Below are 27,330 nucleotides of genomic sequence, written 5' to 3'. Positions count from 1 at the left end.
GATATTTTATATAATTGTTTGGGATTTAAATGACAAAGTTTTGGTTGGTCCAATCTATTCTCTGAAAGTTATGGTTTCACAGTTAGTCACTTATGGTTCTATACCTACAATATACAGGGGGATTCAAAAGTCACAAAAATTTTGAAAAATTAATAATGCAAAGTATTTACAGTAAGATGATGCAGTTTTCACAGAAATGCTTTAGAAAGAAGTGGGAATTTTTTAGGTGTAATATTAAAATTTTAGTACCAAAATAGTTACATTTCTTGCCATAGATAGCAAATTTACAAATGCTACAGTGCCATCTATGGCAAGAAATGTAACTATTTTGGTACTAAAATTTTTATTACACATAGAAAAAAATCCCACTTCTTTCTAAACATTTCTGTGAAAACTGCATCATCTTACTGTGAATAGTTTGTGAGTTATTAATTTTTTAAAATTTCTGTGACTTTTGAAATCACCCTATGTATTTGGTTCCTTCAAATGAAACACACTGTATGTAAAAACGATCAATTCTTTGTAGCATTGCAAGACTCACATACCATTGGAACTATTGCTTGAATGCTAAAGAGACTATACTTAGATTCTTCAGGTCCAGCAAGTATACTGTGTGTAAATCCTTACATGCCCAATGCACATATTTGCATTGGACATCTGAATCTATGTTTCATTTTAAGAAACCAAATATATAGACTGTGGTACATCATGTGACCACAACAGGATTATCTAACCCTAATAATAAGAACAAGGAGAAGAGAACCCCACAGAGAAACCACCAAACAACAACTGACAATAAATGACCACAATCACCATCCTATACACAGAATTTTGCATTTATTATAATCTTTTAAAAACTTATAATTTGTCCATGTGCACATATGAGTGAGGCTTTATTTTCAGGTTAGGTGAGAAACTTATTAATGAAACTATTGAAATTGTATAAAACATTTCAGGTTAAACTAACACAAACATTAATTCTGATTTATCTAAATGCACAAGTAAATATGGATGTATATACAAGCAAGTTCAACAAAAATTAAAGAAGTACAACCTAAACATTCTGACAATATAATACAAACAAACACAGACAGACACTTATCTATAGTTTCATGCAATCTCATGTTCATAGTATACTGTTCTTTTTATCAAATCAAATCTGAGAAAATAAAACTAATTTAAAATTTTTGCAAAGACAACATTATAAAAATATTTACAAATCTGTTCAATTGTAGTGATTACATAAATTTAAATATATTTGATATTAATAAAAATAAAAGGTTGCCAATTCACTGATTAGAAAAAAAAACAGTCAATCAGTTAAACTTAGAAAAAACATATTTTTATTTCCAAAAGTAATATCATTACACTTTGAAATTTTATCACTAAATATATAATAGTTTCTTAAATTTTCTTTGTTATGTACATATTTATATGCTCTTTAAAATTATGCTAAACTCTGATTATTATTTAAAAAAATACTTTGTTTTGATATATTTCTCACCATAAATAAATTTCACTGCTAAATTTTATTGAAATTTGTGATAAGAATCATAACATCTCTGTTGATTTCACACTTATTGAGTAACTTTAATATACTGTTGCATGAATAATTTAATATGAATGATTTATGACATTTGATTTAGAAATCAAAAATATTTTAAAATCTAAGAAGTTACTTCAATTTCTTTAAATAAGAGAACAAAAACTTACAATACATTTTTGCTCGATTAGCTCTTGTTCTGCAACAATGCCATGATATTAGAGCAGCAATCATAATAAATGAGAGAACCGATAAACCTGTGAAATAAAAATAATATACACATTATTTTAACAAAATTAATAACACTGTTTTAAGATCAGAATTATGGTAATTTTTTTCAGTTTCTCAAAATAAAACTACATATAACACTTGTTATTATTATACCTAAATACAATAGCTATATAATGCTGAATTTCTTGCTTGTAAATTCTGCAATTCTGAATTTTTACAATCTGGAACTAAAGACAAGCATTGCTGCCATCTCTGTTAATTCTCTGTCTATAATGTCACTGATTGTAGTTGATATGTTTATGATTTCATTACTGCATGCCATGCTGTGTTTTTTTGCTAGTGACTACTGTTGAAGTATTGTCAATGAGTGTCTGATCTTCAATGTGTTTGTGTGTTGACATTCTGAATTTATTGTTTGATATAACAAGTATTGTTAATGAAATAAATGCTTTCTTCCAAAATTAGTTGATATTGAAAACTTTAAAAAATGGATAAATTATCTTTAAATTTTAGACTGAATTTAATGCACAGATTTCTTAATATAGTGTGTTCTCCCCAGAACTTTTTGACTGGATGTGCTATTTAGTTAATTTTACTGACTGGCTGGCTAATTAATCTTGTGAATTGACTTGACAAAATGATGATTCTTATAAATTGTAAAATTGTTTCCACCTTATCTTTTTGTAGATTGGAACAAAAATATCAAATATTTTTCATCTCTGTAACATGAAGGATCCAGAAAATAGAATTTTAAAAATATTTAAAAAACTTTTGTTGTTCTAAGCACAACAGAATATCAATGGAAAATGAATATTTGTGAAATCTATAAATCAACATAACAGCCATAACAAAACAAAAAATGCTAATTACTGCTACATTAGAATGCTTTTTGATATCCATCAATAATTAACATTAAAAAATAATAATGATTTATATTCCAACTGTTTTATTAGAAATCATAAATCAGCATGCATAAAAAAGTATATAATGATATGTAACTGGCAAATCATACAATTACCAAAACTAGTGTAAAAAGTTTTTTGAATCTAAACAGTCTATTGCTCTTGCTAGTGGCAAGGTAAATTATTAAAATATTAAATATAAGACTGTAATGGACAATAAACACACTATACATAAGAAAAAAAAATACACTCATATTTCACTATCATTTGGATTTACATCACTTGAAAAACCAAAAGTGAAATTAACTTTCTTTAGAGCTGCTTAGTGTAAATAATCATTTTAATTTCAAATTTATAATAAGATTAAAGGAAATTAATAATAAATAAAAATTAAAAGAAAATTAATAATTCCATAGAAAGATTACAATACAACTAACTATCAACATATGCAGTCTCAATCAATGTGGGTCTCTTAATTTGGATTTGTACTGAAGGAAGTTGAACTTTGCCATCACTCAAGCTAGAAATTCTGAACCAATCCAATCTCCCCACTCAAGCTCTTGTTAGAACAAAAAGTAAATCTTAGTTTTCCTAGTGTAATGCTTTTATTCAGATTGTTTCATTTCTGTTTTCACATTTAGTGTAATTTCTGCAAACATTTCTGATTCAATTCTTCAGCTATTACAGAAAACTTTGAAGAAAAAATAGCAACAATTGTGCAAGACAACATTTGATAAATATTTTACTACTTTTATATTTTAATTAAATAATAAACAAATATCAAGCAATGGGATCGGTTATTGTATACGTTAAAAACAATAATCTTTAAAAAATTGTAAATTTTTTAAAAATAAACGAGTTTTAAAAATAACTCTTTTTTATCCGATTTTGAAATGAGCGAAGAACTGAGATGGACACCTTAAAAATTAACAAATATTTCTTACTTTATTGTTCATTATTATCCATACGTTATTATCCAAATTATCCAAATGCATTTCACAAAATCGTTTGCGTCTTCAGTGGATATTACACCTTTACAACACTGTCACATTTATATTCTATCAAACTATCCCAGCATGCATCTACAGATAAACCAGTATTCAAATTGATAACATTTGCATAACTTTTGATGCAATAATGTTCAACGATGCGTCTCGTTACAATATTTTCTATTTTATACAATATCTTAATATTATTTCTATTTATGATACAATTCTTATTTTTACAATGTTGATGCCATGGAGAATCCCAGGAAAATCAGAAGATAAAAAACAGTTGAGAATACACTTAAGTAAAGATCTTCATAAGTTTAAGGGTAAAGGTGCGTATAGGCAATATATAGTAGATAAAAAAGCAATTAATATAACTAGTAAGATGAATAGATTAATGAAATATTTTAAATATAAACAATTATCTATCATTAAAGCAGATAAATCTCACGCACTCATAATTATTACGAATTCAGATTTACAATTAAAGAAAAAAGAAATAGTATCTACTGATGAATATGAACAGCTACATAATAATCCAACCGAAGATATTAAAAAAGGATTAATAAAGTTGATGAAGACGCATAAAAAAGAATTTACAAACCAAGATTATAAAAAGATAATGGATTTTAACAAGATACGTATACCGCAACTTAATATTAGACTTAAAACTCATAAAGTAGGAAATGTTTATAGACCTCTTGTGGATTTTAAATACTCTATATTATATAATTTAGAACATTATATAAAAAATTATTTACAGTGTATACCAGATTCTAGATACAGTATAAAAAATACAGATCAGTTAATCTCGCATCTGTTACATGGCCAAAGTAAGGAATCCTTTAGACTTATGAGTCTGGATGTGAAATCAATGTACCCATCAATTAAGTGGAATTTTGTTTTAGAATGTTTAAGTAATTATTGTTTACCTAATTACATTTTAGAATTTATACAATTTGCTTTTAAAAACAACTATTTTTTAGTTTCTACAGACTTTTATCAACAAAAAGATGGGATAGCAATGGGGTCCGTTATAGGCCCGAAGATTGCAGATATATGCATGACATCACTAGATCAAAAGATTTTCCAGTTCCAAGGTATTTCCTTTTATGCCAGGTATGTAGACGACATATTGATCCTGTATGATTCCAATATTACTACAGCCAAAAACATTGAAACTTATGCAAACAGTTTAAACAATGATATTAGATTCACCTACGAAGAAGAGAGAAATAATGAAATTAACTATTTAGATGTTACAATCACACGACAAGAAAAAACACTACTATTTCGTAAGTATACAAAGAGTTGTAATAATGATAAAGTAATCAACTATAAATCGTACTGTTCTTTAAGTATAAAAAGAAACGTTTTTCTGATGGAACTAAGAAAAATTTTTAATAGAACAACATTACAGAAGCATATAGAACTTGAAACTGAAAACCTGTTTAAAAAATATTTGCTTAACGATTATCCGCAACAATTAATACGTAAGTGGTACAATTGTTATACCATCAGTAGATATAATGTAAAAAAAGAGAAAAGTAATAATTTATACATTAAAATTCCATATATTAAAAAATTTTTTGAAAAATATAAAAATAACTTTAAAAATTGTTCTGTCAACTTAGTGGGTGAACAGAAAAATAGATTAAGCAAAAGTATTTATGTGGTGAATAGAGGAATGGTAGGACATTCAAGGGACCCTTTGAAAATAGCGGGAGTCGTCTACAAATTAATATGCACATGTCCAGAAGGTAAAATCTATGTCGGCGAAACAGGAAGACAGCTTGAACAACGAATTAAAGAGCATGAAGCGGCAATTCGACTAAAAAGAACCGAATCTCCGTGGCATCAACATTGTAAAAATAAGAATTGTATCATAAATAGAAATAATATTAAGATATTGTATAAAATAGAAAATATTGTAACGAGACGCATCGTTGAACATTATTGCATCAAAAGTTATGCAAATGTTATCAATTTGAATACTGGTTTATCTGTAGATGCATGCTGGGATAGTTTGATAGAATATAAATGTGACAGTGTTGTAAAGGTGTAATATCCACTGAAGAGGCAAACGATTTTGTGAAATGCATTTGGATAATTTGGATAATAACGTATGGATAATAATGAACAATAAAGTAAGAAATATTTGTTAATTTTTAAGGTGTCCATCTCAGTTCTTCGCTCATTTCGAAATCGGATAAAAAAGAGTTATTTTTAAAACTCGTTTATTTTTAAAAAATTTACAATTTTTTAAAGATTATTGTTTTTAACGTATATTTTAATTAATTAAAAAGAAAAACTTTTATGATTAGGCATTATTGGTGTTAAGTTGGAATCACAAAAAATGTCATCATCTAGCTAGTGAAAGATAAATTCTATATGTCTATACCTGTGTTCAAAAAGTATCAGGAATGGTTCAAATAAAATGCAAGATTTGAGTTTATTCATTCATCAAAATTTATTTTGCCACTTTCAAAGTAACCCCCTTCCACTGCAATGCACTTACATGCATTGAGTGGGAGAGTGTTACTTTGAATCTTTTAAAGCATGTTTCAAGGATTGAAAAAAAAGTTGTTTTATGGCAACAATTGAACTCAAAATGGTAATCATGAAGAGGAAATTTTAGTTGAGGACACAGAAAAAACTCACAATGCCACATCAGGCAAATATGGAGCTTGCAGAACCATATTTGTTGAATTTTTGGCCAAAAATTCACCAGTAACAAGAGCACTGAGCAGGTGCATTATTGTGGTGCAAAATACATGAGTTTTCTTACCACAAATTGTCTCATTTTCTATGAATTGCTTCATGCAAATGATGCAAAATGCTCAAATAATATTGTTTGTTGACAATTTTCTCTAGTCAGAAGGAATTTGTGATGTATCACCACAACAATTGAAAAAAAGTCAACATGACCTTTGTTTCTGACTGACTTTGACATGGTCTTTATGGACTCACTTTGCCATTTGAGCACTATTCACAGGGATGGGGTGTCTAAGGAAAAATACACAACTCCCGACTCTATTTTTTAAAATTAACTCAGACTCCGGATTCCTTTCACTAATGTACCACGAGTAAGTTAGTAGTTTATTTAATAGAAATAAACTTGGCTGTAATAAGCTTCTTGATAAAAATAGTATTTTTATTTATTATATACAAAAATATAATATTTAAGAAGAATATTTCAATTTGAATTTTAAAACAATCGTAAATTATTCATACTATTTATGAATAATTTTTATTAATGTATACAGTAATATGAATTAATAACCTAATACTTTAATCATGTAATAGGACTTTTATAATTTCCAAATGGTTTACATGAAACAACAACAACAAACAACAACACAGACTTTGAATATAGTTTTTAAATTTTAACCATTTTATATGAAAGTATTAACTTAAAACACTTCAATTTTGGGCTTTTTTGGCATTGCATAGGCCTATATATAATACATATCCAACAATATAATTTTTGCCCTCTTAAAAAAATTGAAGGACTTATTAAAAATTTTTATTATTTTATGTACAATAATATATCAATATTTAATACTATACATAGTGATATTAATACCAAGATAAAAAATTTAACACTAAAAAGATTGAGTGAAATTTAATTAATAATAATTTCTTCTCAAAAAAAAAAAAAAGACTAGCCTTGTCCCCTTTGAAGTTAGTACACATGTGAGATTTAATTAAACATGATTGAGCTGAAAATAATTGTTCAACACTGACTTAAATAGGAGGCAGTGCAGTAACAACATGGACCACATTTTGTATTATTAAAAAAATATCATTAATGGATTTAAAAAAAATATTTAAATTTAAATGTCAACATGATGTAAGGAGTTGGGAATCAATAAGTTTTTCAACTCCCAAAAAAAAGAGTCGACTCCTTGACCCCAACTTGCCATCCCTGTCATTCACTAAATTGTTGAGCTGTTTTGGTGTCAAATGTGTAGATCCACGTTTCATCACTTGTAATGATGTGTTTTAAGGATGATTTACTTCAAAAAAGTATTTTATTGGTCACTCAAACATGTTATTTTTGGAAAAAATTCAATGCTGTCAAGACAACTTGAAAAGCAACAACACTGCAAGTCCAAATAATCTGTTAAAAATTGCTCAACAAGATCAAAATGATACTGAAACATATTCAATAATGTCTCTAATTGTTAAACGATGATCATCGAGCACCAAATCTCTAACAAGTGACAAACTGTTCGTCAGTTGAGTTAAAGTGGTCTACCAGAGCTTGGATTCGTCTTTCATACATTCTCTAACTTCCTTGAACATCACGTACGACTCAAAATCAATGTTGCAAAAAACTTTTGGTGATGACTGTCTATCAAAAACATACTTACACTTTTTACAACATTTCCAATATTTTTGTAGCAGTAATTCTGTTACAAACAAACAAAATTTAATGTGTGTTCTTTGTTCAATTACACTTGCCATTTTAAAAAATTCTTTACACATAAAACAAGCATCTATTTGAAAATGAAAACAGCCCTGATTGTTGTTATATATCGATGAAAGTCACACCAAATGACGAAAAAAATAACAGATCCAAAATAAATTATCAAAGCGATGGAGTCAGATTTTATTCTTTAATTAACTTGTTAAAAGTATACGGAAGATTATTTTTCCTTTCTATTCTGACTTATGGATCTTAAATATAACTAAAAAATTTTTCAAAACATTTATAAAAACGAACTTAAAAAATCTCAAAGTTAATAAAAAGTTAAAACGAAATCAATTCGCAGAGGAAAATATCATTTATTACTTTGATAACGTTCCTAAATGCATTTCGCCTTTGCCAGGCCTCCTCAGTAGGTTTAAGTTTACAAAGCTCATTCCTCGACAGTAACTTAGTGGAGAAAACCACTTAAATGATTTACAAAGACTTCTCAGCATTCCGCTGTTAACACTCCCGTATTCAAATTTACATTATTACTTTGCATAATAATGGCAAAGTGTTCTTTTACTTTTCATTTTACATTATTTTTCTCTCTAAATACAATTTTTAACTTGTTAACATTTATGTTACAATTATTAATATTACAATGTTGGAAGATAGGAGAATTACTATTTTTTAATCTTACAGCGGCTAAATGTTTCTAAGATTCAAGCATTAGAAATCTTAGAAACATTTAGCCGCTGTAAGATTAAAAAATAGTAATTCTCCTATCTTCCAACATTGTAATATTAATAATTGTAACATAAATGTTAACAAGTTAAAAATTGTATTTAGAGAGAAAAATAATGTAAAACGAAAAGTAAAAGAACACTTTGCCATTATTATGCAAAGTAATAATGTAAATTTGAATACGGGAGTGTTAACAGCGGAATGCTGGGAAGTCTTTGTAAATCATTTAAGTGGTTTTCTCCACTAAGTTACTGTCGAGGAATGAGCTTTGTAAACTTAAACCTACTGAGGAGGCCTGGCAAAGGCGAAATGCATTTAGGAACGTTATCAAAGTAATAAATGATATTTTCCTCTGCGAATTGATTTCGTTTTAACTTTTTATTAACTTTGAGATTTTTTAAGTTCGTTTTTATAAATGTTTTGAAAAATTTTTTAGTTATATTTAAGATCCATAAGTCAGAATAGAAAGGAAAAATAATCTTCCGTATACTTTTAACAAGTTAATTAAAGAATAACAGATCCCTTTTGCATGCACACAATATAAATGAACCATTCCTGATACTTTTTGATCTTGTAGTATAATCAAATATCAATAATCAATCAATGTTTAATCTTATTTTCCATGATTTGTTTTCATTGTGTTTATAACTACACTGTACTTTAAATAATTCTTCAATGGAAATTTTAGACAGTTTTTTTATTTAACCTTTTCATTTTCTGTATTTTTACTCTGCTCAGATAAATATAAACACAAAAATGACAATTCTGAACAAAAATGACCTAATTCATGAATTAATTTATTTCCCTTTGATCATTTACTTGGATATGTATGATTTTGATGTATGTGGTTGACTTGTGGAACCAATTAACTGCATATATATAGAGTTATCTGTACTTTCTCAGTAAGATTTTTGGTTTCTTTGAAGGTGATTGAATGGTTGACTAACTGCATTTTTGTAAATCTTTGTTAAGAAAAGAACCAGTTAATTAAAATATGAAATGATGATTAAGTTTAATACACCTAAACATCATTGCATTGTAGTATGTATACAGAATAACTGATTACAATATATAAGTTTAAGTTTGTGTGTTATGTTTGAAACTGTACCCAATCATCAAATTACATTTGTGTTACTTACTTCTATCAACTATAATACATCAATCTTGGAATTCTAATGACATTTCCATGGCATCAATAGTAAATATTCTAAATGCTACATTTTCAGAAAACAAAATCAGCATGTAAATAGAATTTTGGCTGATAAACTGGCCAAAAATGTTTGACCAGTAAAACTTCTTTTTACTTGTTTACTGAAAATTGTGTTTAGGTGTTATTTGTTTAAATAGAATTTTGCATTTATTAAACTACTCAGACTCACTTCTACCTTGAACCAAACAGTGCTAATATTTCTTCTTTAAAATCTCCTCACTAACGTTTTTGAACCTTTGGTTCTTCTTCAGGTGAAACAAGAAGCTATTCGATGGCAAGAACTTTAAAAAAAAAAAAAAAAAAAAAAGAATTCCGAAAGTTCCACGTAACACGCGCAATCTTCGTCATTCTGCGCGTGCGCAGTTGATGGAAGTATGGCCTTGCGTTATCCCGTATCATAGACCAGCGTTTCTTTTTTTTTTAAAAGTTCTTGCCATCGAATAGCTTCTCGTTTCACCTGAAGAAGAACCAAAGGTTCGAAAACGTTAGTGAGGAGATTTTAAAGAAGAAATATTAGCACTGTTTGGTTCAAGGTAGAAGTGAGTCTGATTTTACAGTGTGTTAGGAAGTTCGTTGTATTAAACTACTCTTTAAAAAATGTTATTTTCTGGCTTAACTTTAGTGGTTCCAACTTGTATTCCACAAAATCCTAGGGTTATGTCAATAAAATATGAGGTTTTACAGTAAAATTAGTTTTTGAGCTTTAATTAGTAGTTTAAAATGTGTGAAAAACTCATTTAAATAAAACTTCAAAATTATTAATATTACAAAATAAAAGACATTTATGAATAAATTTTTGATTTTGTTTATTAATTAGTAAAAATTGTTATTTAGTAATAATATCATGGATTTAGTAATATCACACCAATACCTTTAAATGAAGTGTAATTAAAACTATACATTTAAAGGTATTGGTGTTACATTATTAGTATTACCACAAATGCAGTTTCCGAAATATTGTTGGGGTTTCGAAAATTTTAAAGTGAGAAGTGTTGCACAATTGAGAGTAGATTTAGTTATTTTAAGAAGAAACCAATAAGCATGGTAATGAACACATCAAATCAACAACTGCCAATTACCAACACACTTTTCAGAAGCTTTGCCTATGTAGTTAATTAACTTTTTCATAATGTCTTTCTATTCTATTTAATGTGGATAAATCCAAGCAACACTTTATCCAAGTCTCAAGTAAATAATGCTGACACTACCCAATAACTGATGAATAAAGCAAGAATAAAGATTTTAAAAAAAAAATCACTTTATCTATGACTTAGATAAAGTGAGGAGAAAGTTAGTGTTTCACTTTAGGTGCATAATTTGTGATCTTTCCAATGCAGGCTGGATAGATAAAGAAGGAATTTTGATCTATAAATCAACTAGACTATTATTTCTTTATTGCATAAAAATGAAACAGACAAAAACAAAATATTGCCACTTTCTTCATCAAAATATCACTAGATTTAGCTAAACAAATTGTAGATTTGTTACTTTAAAGCTAAAAATTGTAGATTCAGCTTTAAAATAACAAAAATAATATTTTTATTTACAGAATACAGATAGGAGCTTAGATATAAAATGGCATGTAAGGTGCAATCAAAAAGAAATATTTGGTCCTATAAAGATTTTAATAATTAACTAGTTTAAACTTAATCTTCATTCCTTTCAGGTTAGTTCTTCCCTGCATTTATAGTGATTCCATTGCTTCTCCTAGCCTTAAACTCTCCTTGAAAGTCATCCTTTTGAAAATCCTAAAGCACTTGTTGCAATTTGGACTGGATCTCCTCAACTATATGGAAACACTACTCCCTTGAGCTTCAATTTTATTCTGGAGTGCAAAAAGAATCACAAGAGGCTAAATTCAACAAGTATGGATGTGAAGAACAATTACGTTTTTCTCATAAAAAATGCTTAATTTGAAGAGTGTAGATAGGATGGGAGTATTATTATGACAAAGGAGCAAGTTTGGTTTTGCTACAGTTCAAATATGCAATCCAAGTCTTTATGCAATTGTCACAAAAATACAACAACAAAAGTCTGAATTCACTGTATGACCAGGAGAAACAAATTCCCTTATGGTTGAAAAAAAAAATAAACATGTTCTTTGGTATGCACCTGATTTATCTGTACTTTTTTTGGGTCTCTGAAAATATGATATCACCCTAGCTTCATTTGTCAAAGGACCTCTGTGGCAGACTTTTCAAGTTTAATGCAAAATTTAACATTTGCTCAATTTTCAAGTTCATTCTTGAATTGCAGCACAACACTAACACAATATTATAAAACAGCATGTAGCAAGTGTTCCAGTTTGAGTTTTACTCAACATTTGGCAGGCTAACACTCAAATGTTTAAGACAACAATTCTTCATATATTGTTATCACTGAACAGTAACAATAGTCATTTCTTTTTTACTGCACTATGTGTCCCAAGATTGGTCATAGTAATAATTAAAAATAAAATTAAAAAATCTCTAGTAAAGCTTTTAAAATTTTTTGCTAGCACTTAGGCCTCAAAGATAGAATTGCAGTAAGATTTTTATGTGATCACATTTATGTTTGAAATAACTTTTAAGACACCTATTTTTGTGTTTGTGTTTAATTGAAGAGATTGGTTAAAGAAGGATATATATACGTCCACACATGGCTAGTTTTGAGTTATTAGTGATTTCACCCTCTGTGCATGTATCTATACAATAAGAATATATGTCACACCAAATTATGAGCTATCACAAGCAGTCATAGTTTAAGAGTTTGGAATAATGGTATACATCTGAATATGTATATCTTCTTTAAATGCTCGTGGGACAAGCAGTAGGATAAAAAGAATAAAAGTTCGTGGATATACTATTGTGTTGCATAGAGAGCAATGCTGCAAAATTTTCAATACGGGATTCTTCTGTCCCATTTAAAAATTCTTAAATGTATCCATACTGAACCTTTTTCTTTACATTGAATTCAACAACTAAATGGACTTCCTGGAAATATATTTTTTACCTTATTTAGCAGATGTACTTACATCTACTAAGTACTTACAGTTTGGATTTATAAAAACTAAATACTGAAAATTAATTTTTTTTAAACTTTTACATTTACTAACTATTACAGTTAAAATTTAAATCAATTTTATAAAATATAAAAACATTTTACACCAAGCAATGTTAAAAAATTAATAACATAACTGTCTATCAGCATTACAAAAAAGATTTATTTACATTAGTACTTTCGAAAGTACTCAAATAAATAAATGTTTCTGCAATGCTGATAAACAATTTTTTGTTATTAATTTTTAGGTCAATTTTAAATCAATCTTTCTCAATTTTAATATTTTTTAAACAGTTCTAAAATTATTAAATTCTCATTATTAAGATATTAACAAAATTGATATTGATCTTGGGATAGGTAATGTGAATTTCTAAAGTAAATTTTAGTAATAAAAAAAAACACAGTATGTTACTCTGAATTTGAATATGTCATTGTTAAACAAGTAATGTTTTAACTTTACAAATTTAAGAAAAATATAAAGTTTAATTGATGAAGGATACAAATAATAAACATCTCTAAGCCAGATGAGTATATAATGAATTACCAATGATCGCCTTAAAATATTGAGCTATAATCTGTCATTTGGCAAATTATAGCCTGATATTTAAGGCAATCATTGGTAATTGATGAAGCAAACCTTGAAATTAATTGACTTAAAAATGTTAAAAATTTACACTGTAAAAATATTGTAACATACAGAATATTTATGAACTAGTTTAATACCTGCCATAGATCCAATAACAACAGTAATACTTTTAATTGAAACATCTGTAAATGCTCTTGCTTGTGGCATATCAGAATCATTTAGAAGAGATGGTAAATTATCTGTTATCATAGTAGTTAAACTATTCTGAAATTGTTGTGGATCTTCTTCTGGATATTCAGTATTCACTAAAATAAAAATTAAAGAATAAAATTGTTTTATTTAATTTCCATAACTTTTAAATGCATTAATTTAGAAGTTATTTTTGTATTAATGGTAAAACAGATTGAAGTACACATTTATCAACAACAATTAGTAAAGAAATAAACCATCTTCTTTCTTCTGATGATCATTTCCAACTGTCATCTCTATTTATAATTCTATTGATAAACAGTCAATTTTTATTTAATAAATACTGAAATAAAACAGTAAGTGCAAGTGTGAGAAATTTCAAATGAAATTCTTAATGAGATTGATGTTTAAATAGCAAATCAAGATACAATTTGCTATTTAAAGCCAAATACAGCTGAAAACTATACATGACAATTATTATTAATGATGCTACATCTAATTTTGAGACAATTTTGATTTAGGCTCAGTCCTTATCTTCAGAACTTTTGGCTATTCTCATAAACTCAAACTTCTTACAACTGATCACAATTTACAATAAACAGTAGCAACAAAATAACTCAAAGAACATAAAAGAAAGTAGATATTTACACAATTATAATTAATGCTATGCTGATAACCAATACATTGAACCAAAACTGATATATTTACAATATCAATATTTCAGGTTTTCGAATGTTGATATATTGAAACTGATATATTGGTTTTAGTATACTGATATTGTAAACATTTATTACTTTAGTTTGATACATTGGTACAGCACTAATTGCAAGAACTACAACTACCTTCCAGAATTTTTAACAATAGTGAAATTTTCTGATAGCTGGAGAAATTACTGTGTTGAAAAAAGAAGCATTGATAATTATTATACCAAATTACCAGTATTTACAATGATAAATACTGATATTCAACATTATTGATAAAAGTTGGTATTTTATTGGTTTCAGTATTAAAATTAAGAATATCAATATTGATACTGTAAACATTAATTTCAGTTTGATATATCAATCAATGACATAACACTAGCAATAATTTTTGGTATTTACCAGAATTATTTTTTTTTAAATTTGTTTTTAGTGTTTTGACTAAACTAGAGAAATTGAGGTGCATTTTTTTTTAAGAGAGATGATAAAAAGTAATGAATTACTAGAGAAAAAGTTCTCCTAAAAATGTATAAACATTTTATTGTTCTTAAAAATATACACAGAACATGTAAAACTTGAAAATAATAAAAAATTCAAATCAGTCATGTTCAGAATATAATCCATCAGTTTAATAGTTTACAAACAAAAGGGTTGTATTTGCAAATGCACAGTTGTTCCATATTCTCTATGGTCGGCTGCAGATGGTGTGAGTAAAGCAAATCTTTGAAGTACAGAAACAATCTTTCAATATCAACAGATGTGAGGGAAGTACATTTACTTTTCACCAAAATCTCCAGATTTTATAACTGAAGAGACTCAGAAATTATATTTTGAATATTCTAATTTTTACTCGGAGTATTCCAGTTTCTCTTCAGCAAATCTATCCAACTTGTTTTTAAGCAAGTTTAAAAATCTCCCACTGATTCTCAGCAGACAGACTGCTTTCTTTGAGCTTAAAAAATGAAATGTATTGGAACTTACATGAGTGAACAGTGTAGAGTTCTTTTAACATCTAGAAGACTTTTCATCTAGTTTATCACTGAATATCCCAATGGATGAGAAACTTTTGGCCTAAAAACAAGCCACTCTAATCCATGCATTCCCTGGTTATTACAGGATACTTTGGAAGTAGTAAGCAAGTTATCTCTATATAGTTGTATATTTGCAAGACATTTAATCAAAGACTTCTTAACTTTCAAAATGAAATCATTGGCCCAAGAAAATTCTCTCCTAATTGCTTCACATATCCTATTAAGGCAATGGGTAAGACAAATGACACGTCTCAGATTCGGATACATTAACTTTATATTTGAGAGGGCACTTAGCACGTATAGTGCATTACATTTTGTGCTATTATTCCCTGTATTTTTTGGAAGTTGCTTCACATGCAGGCTGCACATAGCTTTTTCTTAGTGCTTGGTATATATTTTTCTAGAAAGTTTTTGTAGAACTTAACAATGCCAAAATAAAACTCCATCACTTCTTTTCACTCTTCTTTCTTTCCCCGTTAGAAATACGTTTAACTCGTAAAGAGAGACACTTTTCATCCAAATTTATGATAACACGCAGTTTGCATCTCAAAATACTAATGTCAGTTATAATTCCTTCATCTTTAAATTATTTACTAATTCTATGTTTTGACTTTGGAATCATTGGCATTTTTAAACCAGTAAGCTGTTGAGTCACCCCCATCCTTTCTTCATCTTTCTAAACAATGGAATCATCCTTCTTATTTTACATCAGAAAATACATTTTGAACTAATATTTTTTTCTCTTAATTACAGATTTATAAATATAGAAATAGAAATACCCTATTTAACTGAAAAAAAGTGGAGGAAAACGGTCGAAAAATGTTCGGTAGTAAAAGAACAAAGGTGAAACTAATACTCCTCCAAATGATTGTAAATTTAATAAAAAAAACAATCTGTGATAGTTCAAAACAGTCCCCTGCATAAGTAACAAAAAGGCCAGTACCTCAGCATCCCAACTTACTAAAATAAACCATTTCATTAAACACTGCAAACATTACTTTTGCAAATAACTTCCAGTCCTTACATTCTTATCCCATTCTATTAAAACTCTTACTAAATATTTGATAATATTGAATAGATTATCAATACCACTCTTTCATTAATTTAAACTTTGTACAAATCAATAAAATGATTTGCGCTTTACCCTGTTTTGATAATAGCATTATCACTTACTTTTGCACTATTCTTCTAATCATAAGGCACATATTTAACATTCTTTATATGAAAATAATTCTTCCAAATTGAATTTAAACGGTTGTGTTTACTGGACATAACATAATATTACGCATATCATTATACTGACAACTGAAATGCTCATCAGCCGCATCCGATTCTGACACTTCACACGGACGGAAAGGAAAAATCATTTACATTTAAAGCAAAACAGTAATTTCTCGCAGTTAATTGACGAATTCAATTAGAAAATTATTCTTTTATAATTACGTACAGTACGTCCGATAAATTGTAATTTATAACTTAGACTAATATACCTAAATAATGTTAGTATATACGAACCCATGGAAGCAAGATGCAATTTCATCTTTAATTCTGCGATTTTTATTAGCAAAATTTACATTTTTATACTTAGAGACGTCGAAGCAAACCACACAACTACGACCGGGATTAATGAAGCCATCTGGCGACAGACAGGCGTTCTGACGGAGCCGGTATGTCTGTCTGGTCGTGGCTTTTCCACCGATGACGTTCTTTATTTACTAGACTTATTAAGTTTGAATGTTATTATAAAATATCATTTACTTCAACTGTAAAAAACCGCCCACACGCGTAGTCTACATATGAATGTTTTAAATATGCGGCCGCACATGTGCATGTTTTCGAAAATTGATTTCGTGGTGGATGTTTAAATACCCGTGGTAAAGATCGAAATGAAGATTTGTTGTAGAGATCAATGTAAATCGATAGAGATCGATTGATGCGTTGCGCGCGAACAGCTTACAATCGGCAATCGGACCATGGATTATTTTAACGTCGAATATCTCGGCTCATAGATGAAATTTCAAAATTCCGGCTTCTTCGCGATATCGGCCTTCCCGAGTTACATATACAATCCGTTCTAAAATTATAATGTCATTATTTCAGTGTCTGTAAGAAAGAGATAATAAGCGCATGAGAAAACAATAAAATAGAATTGTATGCTTTCCTTACTAAAATACTAAACGTGAAAACATTGCGGCTAGTCCATAACATGCACACCATTTGCAAAAAATCGGTTCGAGTTGATTTTGCATTGAGTGGGTGAATTATCTTGTAGGAATTGAAAAAACTTCCTTCCGATTTTTACTGCAATTGGTATTACGTGAATATCTAGTATTCGCAGACAGGGGTGGATCTAGGTTTTTCGGGGCCTAGGGCTTATTGAAGTCCAAAGGGGCCCCATTTTTTGTTAGATTAAGAATCTTTAAATTCGTGTTAAATTTTTTCTCATCACTAGATATTACTTGTCACCATTAATCATTCTACATCATCTGATATTTAGCTAATGCCAAAGTCCTTTTTGTGGCTTTAATTTAGAAGCAGAATTTATTTCATTTTCTTATATTGCAAATGATTAGATGATTTTATGACTTTATATACCAGGCATGGGCAAATGCGGCTCTTGCTGAAAGTGTTAATTTCTGTTTTTTATTTTTATTTTTATAATTTTGTGAAAATATGTTTATTGAAAAAATTCAATATTTGTTTTATATTATATTTATATTATATAATAAAATCGCGCGCCTTACCATACTATCCGCCACGACAGTACACAACTGCCGCTCCCATGCATTTTGCAAAACCTACATTTCGGCTCCCACTGAACACTTGCTTGCCCACCCCTGTTATATACCATTGATTCTGATACATTTATGGCTAGATGAGATGAAATTTATCTCAGACTCATTGTAGAGTCGCAAAGTTTTCTGAAAATTACTATTTTTGATGGGAATTCGATGCAGAAGGTCTTCTAGATGACTTTTTGGGTTCTATATTTTCCACTAGAATTGATGTAATTTATGACATAATGAGAAGGATTTTCCTCTTTCTATGATGAAACCTTTAATTTATCACGTATTTCAGAATTATAGTTTCTAGAAATTCACCTCTAATCTACAAATGTTCTGAATTTTATTCTTTCTGTGTGGTATTTTACATATAAATTGCGATTTAACTGCTGAAGCATACATGGCTGTCTCGTTTCGAAACAAGTTTATTTTATACAACATAAAAAATAAATTAATCTTAACAATTTTATTATGTTATTATTATATTATTAGTACTAATGTTTTTCGATAAAATTATTATACGATATCATAACAAACCAATAATCAATTCCCTTATATGTTTTGTAATGTTCTTTGCAAACAACTACGAAGGAAAAGAAATGAATGTTCGTGTGGAAAGATAACAGGAAATCGAAATCAGGGCCGTGCGATAGATTTTCTCAGTATGACGCAAGTCTTCGAAATGCCGCCCCTTAAATGTTTTTAATGCTACCCCTTTACGGTGCTGTCTGATGCGGCCGCCTCTCTGTATCATAGCACGGCACGGCCATGGATCAGGTGATGTGCGAGATGCTTTGATTGCAAAGAATATTATGAGTATGCTGGACGAAGTCGGCGTAAATGTGTACGAAAGGCCGTGGAAGAAGCGAGAGAAGTAGGTTTGGATCAAGCAGTATGGAGGCAGCTCATTCACTGCCAATCTGAATGAGAAAAGGTTTAAATACATGTATGTATGAAAGATTTAGGGAGCAACTTGTCTTCGAAAGTGCATTTCCTGAACTCGCATCCGGATTACTTTCCAGAGCTGCAGTGATGTATTCGATGAACATGACGAAATTTTTCATAAAGTCATAGGAGAAGCGATAGGACGGAAAGTGGATGCCTTTCATGTTAGTTGAGTATTGTCGGAACATCATTACAGACAAAAAAGTCATCACAAAAGAAAATTTTGTCTGTATGCAAGATTTTATTAAATCTTCGGAAAATAAGAATTAAATGATAATAGACTATTTTTGTGAATATTATGTTATATAGCTCATTTATAAATTGTTATTGTTATATACAAGGAATAAAGACCAATTAAGTTATTTCATGAAAACACTCAATATATATCTTAAAATTTTAAAAATGTTAGAAAAACCTTAAAATTCCGATTATTCAAACTATTGCGGAATGAGAAAATCTAAACATACAGGGTTTGTCCAATAAGTATCGGGACTGAAGTCATAAAAATAAATTTAATGCAGATATGTGTACAGTGAACCAATAATCTTCAAAATATGACCCTCCTGCATCAATACACCGCTGCTAACTTCATACGACTCGCAGAAAGATGCAACCGCGAGGGTGCTCAGGCACCCCATCGAAGCCGCCTGGACCGCCTCAATTGTCCCGAAACGATGTCCTTTCAGGCTCCTTTGATACGAGGGAACAAAAAGGAGTTGGGAAGCCACATCTGGACTGTAGGATGGTTGGGGCAGCGTTAACATGTTGTGTTTGGCCAGTGCCTCCCTCACAATTAGCGACGAATGACTGGGCGCATTGTCGAAATGGAGATCCACGTATCGGCGATCTTCTTTAGGACGCGGTGTTTGATCTAAACCCTTTGATCTAAACAACGCGACACAAAAATGTAAACAACGAGACTCGGAACTGGTCGAACACGTCAAATAATCTGTAAACTCTAGCACCGAGCGCTCATAAGACTCGAGTATTTATAAATTTTTGACGGGATAAACTTTCTCGAAAAAGGGGAAATTTTTGACAGACGAAAAAGATCGTTAAAAATTTAAACGTCAAGGAAATTACAAACAATGGCCTAAATTATGAGTGCAGGTGTTATAGTATTATAAACAATCCTGAGCAGAGTCGACAAACAGGTATCAGATGTACACCTCGAATCGGACCTTTCCCGCGACCCGAGATGGTCTCGTTTTGCGCTTAGAAACAAAGGGTAAACCAATCGGGAAGCGAGCAAAGGGACGAGGGACCAATCCGAAAGGTGGATAGTGCACGAGAAAAACGTATAAAAACTGGGACTGCAAGGTCGAAACAGAGTCTCCTTCGAATTAAGAACTGTCTCCTCTGGATTAAGCTCACCGTGTGCTTCATAGTGTATTGTGCCATCGCCCGAGACATCTCGGTGAATCTCCGATCATCCCCAACACCCAGCAATCCTTCTCATCCGCCCCGGGGTGTGACCGACGCCAAGGTTCTCGTCTGGATCAGTGAAGGACTGTCGATCGACGATGTAAGCATTTAGGTTACAAATAAACGGTTTTCGTGTGAAAAACCCTTATCATCATTTGCTTCCTCTGTCACGACTCACATACGTATAGCCCTTAGCCATCCCGACGGTTGGAAATAAAAACTCCACCCGTTTCGGCGAATCTTACACTGGTGTCAGTGAAGTGGGATATTTAAGCCGTCTACACCAGTCCGAATCTTACACACCTGACGCGAGATCGGTTGTTTCCCCCCTTAGAGTCGGCGAATCTTACACCTGTAGACTAGAAATTAGCTCAGAAATTGCAGTATATAACAATGAAATAACGTACAGGATGCACAAATGACGTTGTAATATCTAATAAATTTTTAAAACTTTACGCGCTGGTGGTTTAAGTTAAAAATTTCTATGAAAAAATACAATAAATATCATTTAAACGAGAAAATGCAATAAACTTAACTTTACATGCAATTAACATTTACGAATTGAAAAGAAATCGCCACTTCATTTCGTGACGTTGCAGCATTAACATTTTTTAATATTTGAGTGTTTAAAAAATTATTTTATATGTAAAGGTTAGGATTAAATTTGCAATTAACAAAAAAATCGATTCTGCTAATTCAAATTGTCTTTTTTCGGGATTTAAATATGTTGTTGTCTAGAAAATATCTTTCTATAATTTGTCTTAATTCAACACTTGTATATTTGGCGAAATGATCGAATACATCACTGCAACTCCGGAAAGTAATCCAGATGAGAATCCAGGAAATGCCCTTTCGAAGACGAGTTGCACCCTAAATCTTTTATACATACATATATTCAGGCCTTTTCTCATTCGGATTGGCAGCGAATGAGCTGCCTCCACACTGCTCGACCCAAACCTACTTCTCTCGCTTCTTCCACGGTCGTACTCATTTACGCCGACTTCGTCCAGCATACTCATAATATTCTTTGCAATCAAAGCATCTCGCACATCACCTGATCCATGGCCGTGCCGTGATATGATACAGAGAAGCGACCGCAACAAGCGGCACCGTAAGGGGCAGCATAAAAAGCATTTAAGGGGCGGCATTTCGAAGACTTGCGTCATACTGAGAAAATCTACCCCACGACCCTGATCTGTCCATCTCTTTGGCGGGTGGCGCCTAGGCGCCGCCCGCCAAAGAGATGGACAGATCAGGGTCGCATGAACACTGTTTAGATAGACAGATCAGAGCGCATGAACAATGATGGACTCGTTTCAACAGTCCTTCATTGTTCATGCGCTCAACGTGTCCACACTCCCTTAGCAACCTCTCTTGTGCCCGCTCACTCGCTTGTTTTTGCATTCCACACAACTTCATAAATATTTCATTTCTTATCCTATGCATGCGCGTTTTGTCACAAACTGCACGCAGCATTCTGAGTTCTACAGCATTCATCCCACTTCCAATTAGCTTCTGCTACGCTCACGTTTCACACCCATACAAGAAGAATGATAACAGCATCTTGCGATAATCCTACGTTCTTAGACGTACACTCATTCCGAAGCAGACAGTTAAACGCACCAAAGACTTTCCTAAATCTTGATGTTCATTTTTCCATCTGGTTTACCAATTCCTTGTAGTTTTGAGCACTTCTTTCCAGGAAGTTTTCAGTTACATTCTCGAAATATATCCATGCTCTTATTTATTATTATTTTTTTTTATCTGCCAGACATTTTTCAAAATCTGGATCTGGTTGAAGTTCTCTAATTCGAGGGTAAAGTAAAACACCTTTCTATTTTTTGCTGGTGAAAGATGAGGAAATTTGATTGAAATACTGTATACGTAAATCCATGGCCTTTACGTATTGTGTAATAAAGCGGAACTTGATGTGAAGTGGAAGAAGCATATCTTCAGCAGCTTACCAGACTCATGCTGTACATTTTTCTTCCATTTACCAATTTTGTTGAGTCCAATTATTTTTGGTATAGTGATTCTTTCTGTCATGACTATTTTAAATTCAGTAACGTTTTTACATAAATGGAGAAGATTATATCCCTGTAATTTGGAGCCCAACAGCTTATCTTTTTGCTTACTTAACTCCAAATTTTGGACTAAATCAATTATATCCATTTCAGTTAAAAAGTGTCTGACTGGATCACTTGTGTCCTAATATACAGGATCATATTTTTTCAGGAGACGATAGAACTTCCTCATTACTACTTCCTTCATTCTCACTGTCAGTGTCAATGTCATTTATAAATCTCGAAAGTACTGAGATTGAAAATTAACATTGTGCAGCCTAGTAACACATCTGAAACAGAGTCTCAGAAGTTATTGTCAACTGCTTTACCAAAAATTTTTTAAATTTGAGTAAAATGAGACTTTAATATAGGTACAGTACTTATAACTGAAAGATTGTGTCTGATAGCAAAATTCTGATTTAAGATCTGTATTTCTCATAAATTGCTTCAGAAATACTTATTTTCATTTAAGAAAAAATCCTCTGTAGAACAGAGTTGTTTTTCTTTTTTTAATTAGCGAAATATGACTTCACGTATGTAATTTTTTAAACAGAAAATAGGGAATTATTTTTAAAATATGAAAAATTCTCTATTTTGAAAACATTTGACGCCAAAAAATATTTTAAATCTGTTTATTGTTGCTTTTTAAGATTAAAAGTCATATCTCATTTTTGAAAAATTAAAAATTTATAATTTAAAATGATAAAGTACTAAATTTGGATTACAGTTTTTGCATTGTCATAATAACAATTAATCTATTGTTTAATAATTAAATAATTTTCCATTGTTTCGGCCGGATCGCAAGTAACAAGAATTACAAAATGTCGCGTGCAAGAGCTCTGAAGCGAATTAAAAGAGAATTGTTCAGCATCACCAGAGATCCACCAGAAAATTGCTCGGCTGGACCTATCGACGACAACATGTTTAAGTGGAATGCTACCATAATGGGTCCACTCGATAGTCCTTACGAAGGAGGCGTCTTCCATCTCAACATTCGCTTCTCTGACAATTATCCGTTTCGACCACCACGAGTTAAATTCGAAACCAAAATTTACCATCCAAACATCGGTAGAGATGGTAGCATTTGTTTGGACATCTTAGGAAGAAAGTGGTCTCCGGCGATGACCATTTCCAAACTTCTACTTTCTCTTTGTTCGCTTCTGTGCGATCCGAACACCGAAGATCCTATAAATGATTCCGTAGCCGAATTATACGAGACCGACAGAGAAAGATACAACGAAGAAGCGAGGGAATGGACTATGAGATATGCAATGGAATAATGAAAATTATTTTCCGAAAGTTTTCTTTCCTTCTTGTTACCAGAAGATTTCTAAATTCACAAAAATTCGTCATAAATCTGGCTAATTTCTATGAAACACGTTTATTTTTGCACGATTATAATAATTATCTGAAGGAATGTGTTAAAATTTTGTTGCATAAACAAATAAATAACAATTATGCATTAATCTTGTCGAATAATTTTTTTTTATTAAAAACTAAAACAACATAAAATTGGATTTTTCGTATGCCGTAACGGGACACGTGGGCGATCTAGCAAGCGGGATGCCTCTCGGGAGGTCTATGGGAAAGCCCTCTATTTAGGTGTTAATCACATAATATGTTTTAATTATCCTATTTATGTTCCCGAATCTTCATTTCGAAATATAATTTTAAGTAAATTTATAAATGCGATGTGGCCCGCTTGAATCTTACCAGTCGCATTAAATGGCCCGTGATGTTAAATGCGTTTGACACACCCAGTTTAAAATGGACAGCGTAAACCCTGTATATAAGCGTAATCCGTCTTTGGAAACGTAACGACGAGGGTCCTCTTAACTATACCAACTCCTCGGGTGTTTAAGCCATTTGAATCGAGGACCAGCGCTTCAACACACAATTAACATACGTGGGAGCTACCGGACCCACTCTACCACAAAGAATTAAGGAACCCAAATACACAATTGAAAAAAATTTCAACACCACGGTCTTAGCGGCTTATGCCTCCCAGCAAGACGTACGGATAAAATGGGACGAGGCTAAGATCGTTAGGCCCGACATGAGCCCTAACTCTATCAGGTTTTTGGAGCTATTAGAATTTGCTAAAGCTGATAGTAAACACTTTTGTGTCAATCATAGAGATGCCGACACGAAATGATGGCGTAAAAATCTATATACGAGCTTCAACACGAGCGTGGTCCTCGGATAATTGTTTATTTTTATTGTTATTTTTTTACCATTTACGTTTGCTTGTATTTAGGTCTCTAACTTTTTGATTATAATACGTATTTGAATTGTACAAATGTTCCATTGATTCCGAACGTTCTTTTAATTCTTTTTAATTTAAATTATTTCCGTTATATTTAATTTGTTTTTTCGTTTAAGTCTGACGTTTTAACGAAAAGTTTATTTTCGAGATTGGATTTTTTCAAAATTATGGCATTAATCGGCGTCTTGAAGTTTCTTTTCGTTTTCATTTTACTTTCTGGGTGAATAACTTTCAAAATTCTCAGAAGTAAATTTGGTTTAATTACATTCGTTAATAACAAATACTATTGGTATATTTGTTTAGAATCTCACCAAACATCTTACGGTGACGACCATCAAAGTTATCCAGTATCGAAGCTTTGGAACATCTTTCGAAGTAAGACAGAGGAAACTAAGAAAAATGTTTGAGTAATGCCCAAAAGTATGGCCAAAGTTTTTGAAAAATATAGCACAGCAAAATTTAGGAAGATGATAGGAATCACTTTTCATTGAAAGAAGGTAGAATCTTTGCGGTTGAAGTTAGTTAGGTGGTTTCATAGAATATAGAAAACGTTAATTAAAATGCAGTCTCCCCTGGGTGGATTGTACCGAAATACCTAATCTTTAAAAGCAACACTTATAAGAACGTCTTGTCAGAAAGTGAAGCCACTAAAGGATTTTTAAGAAAACTTCTTCCCTGTGAAAATTAATATAAAATATTTCGAATCGATATTTCCTTCAAAATTGCTGTTATATTTTAATTAAAATCGATATGAAAATTTAATAAGCGTTAATTATGAAATTTTCTGAAATTTAATAATTGATGAATCACTTCTTGTATTTCCTGATATTTAATATAGGAAATGATTTGGAATTTTGAATTAAGTATATTTAACAGAAACAAAAAAATATTCAATTGTTTAAAAAGTAAAATAAATGAAACAATAAAATTAGATATGTTTATGTGTGTTTTTTAAAATCTAATTACATTATTTGAAGGAAAGACAAATTATTTTAAAAAACGAGCAAATATTTATTGTGACATGATCATAATGCCGGGCTGCCATTTTTAATCATATTTTTAATTTATTTAATTTAATATATACGCTCCCCTCCTCAAATTAGTGACGGCTCGCTCCTGTACACCATACTTTCCCTTTAACAATAGAGTCGTGCCGGTCATTCAACACTTTTCTGGGAGGAGGGGAATGTTTGAATTGAAACAACGTGACTTCCGGTTTGCATTGGAAATGCATAGATCGGGGCCTCCTGCCCTATGCTTTCCATATCTCGTCTTTCATCTAACTCCGTTCTCGATATAAAGACGGACGGACGGACGACAATGAAAATTTGTTCTGTTTTAGTAAGTTTTCCATTTGAACAGGTTTTAGTACTTCTTTTAAATCTTTAAATTGTCAAGTAAATGTTAAACAGTTATATTTATTTTTATAGTAAAATCTATTTTAAATATGTAAAGTAATTTATTACTAGGTTTAATTCAAACTGATCCGAAGTGATTCCAACTAATGATGGGAAAGATTCGACAGCAAGAATTGAAAACTATTCGTTTCTAAGTTCTCGTTGCTCAAAAGAACTCATATTACGTATTAGAATACTTTATGAATGCGATTCTCATATGTTCACACGACGGCGAACAATCCGATTCCGATTGTTACATCTGCTGTCGGAAATTCTAATCATATTACAGTGATGCAGACACCACGTTATTCTGTGCCTGACTTTATGATAAATTGTGTGGTGGAGTGGATAAAACCAGTAAACAAGTTAGTATTAGTGGTGTTTTTAGAGTTATCTTTACGTGTTATAACTAAACAGGAGACAACTTTCCGTTGAAAGTCCTTCTAGCAGGTACCTCTCCTTGGCAGATCACCAGGGTTGCGCTGCCTTATTCCATAAATCCAATCCATTCTTACTCCTATACACAAAGTTTATGTTGTCCATTTCGGAAGTAACCTTTCACCCGGCTACGACTTAATCAACTGGACTTGACTTTCCGATAGGGATTTTTTTCTATCCCAATTTACAGACCGACACCATTCGAGATTTGTTCTTCCACTAGGGTTAAAGTGCATAGAACATCGACAGTGACGTCTACCGTAGCAAAGTGACAACGAAACATTAAACAGTGTTCTCGTGTTTAATAAAAGACTGATTACGCTGTTGTTTAAATGACTATAACTGGCCAAGGCAAATTATATTCTGCAGACATTTACACTGTATTTCATCCGGTTTTCTACTGCTAAAAACTTTTACCACGAAATAACGAA

At 30.9% G+C, this 27,330-nt stretch overlaps 2 protein-coding genes across 2 annotated transcripts in view; one reads left to right on the top strand and one right to left on the bottom strand.

Annotated features, from left to right (window-relative positions):
- LOC136975866 (uncharacterized) overlaps positions 1-17,289 on the bottom strand; it is a 50,048-nt gene extending 32,759 nt beyond the window's left edge. The window contains exons 1-3 of the mRNA XM_067271012.1: positions 17,098-17,289; positions 13,799-13,966; positions 1,714-1,800 (exon numbers count right to left, since the gene is read on the bottom strand). Of these exons, the coding sequence (XP_067127113.1) occupies positions 1,714-1,800; positions 13,799-13,966; positions 17,098-17,122 (280 nt within the window). The 5' untranslated portion in view covers positions 17,123-17,289. The remainder of the gene's footprint in view (positions 1-1,713; positions 1,801-13,798; positions 13,967-17,097) is intronic.
- Positions 17,290-23,619: 6,330 nt separating this feature from the next.
- LOC136975916 (ubiquitin-conjugating enzyme E2-17 kDa-like) lies at positions 23,620-24,078 on the top strand. Its single transcript, XM_067271085.1, has one exon. It carries the CDS (start codon positions 23,620-23,622, stop codon positions 24,076-24,078), a length of 459 nt encoding a protein of 152 aa, XP_067127186.1.
- The last annotated feature ends 3,252 nt before the right edge of the window (positions 24,079-27,330 follow it).

This window comes from Centruroides vittatus, unplaced genomic scaffold, assembly GCF_030686945.1.
Source record: "Centruroides vittatus isolate TY-2023 unplaced genomic scaffold, ASM3068694v2 contig_1093, whole genome shotgun sequence".
Classification (NCBI taxonomy): domain Eukaryota; kingdom Metazoa; phylum Arthropoda; class Arachnida; order Scorpiones; family Buthidae; genus Centruroides; species Centruroides vittatus.
The sequence above is the reverse complement of the archived record's forward strand: the minus strand, read 5'-3'. Positions and strand labels throughout refer to the sequence as shown.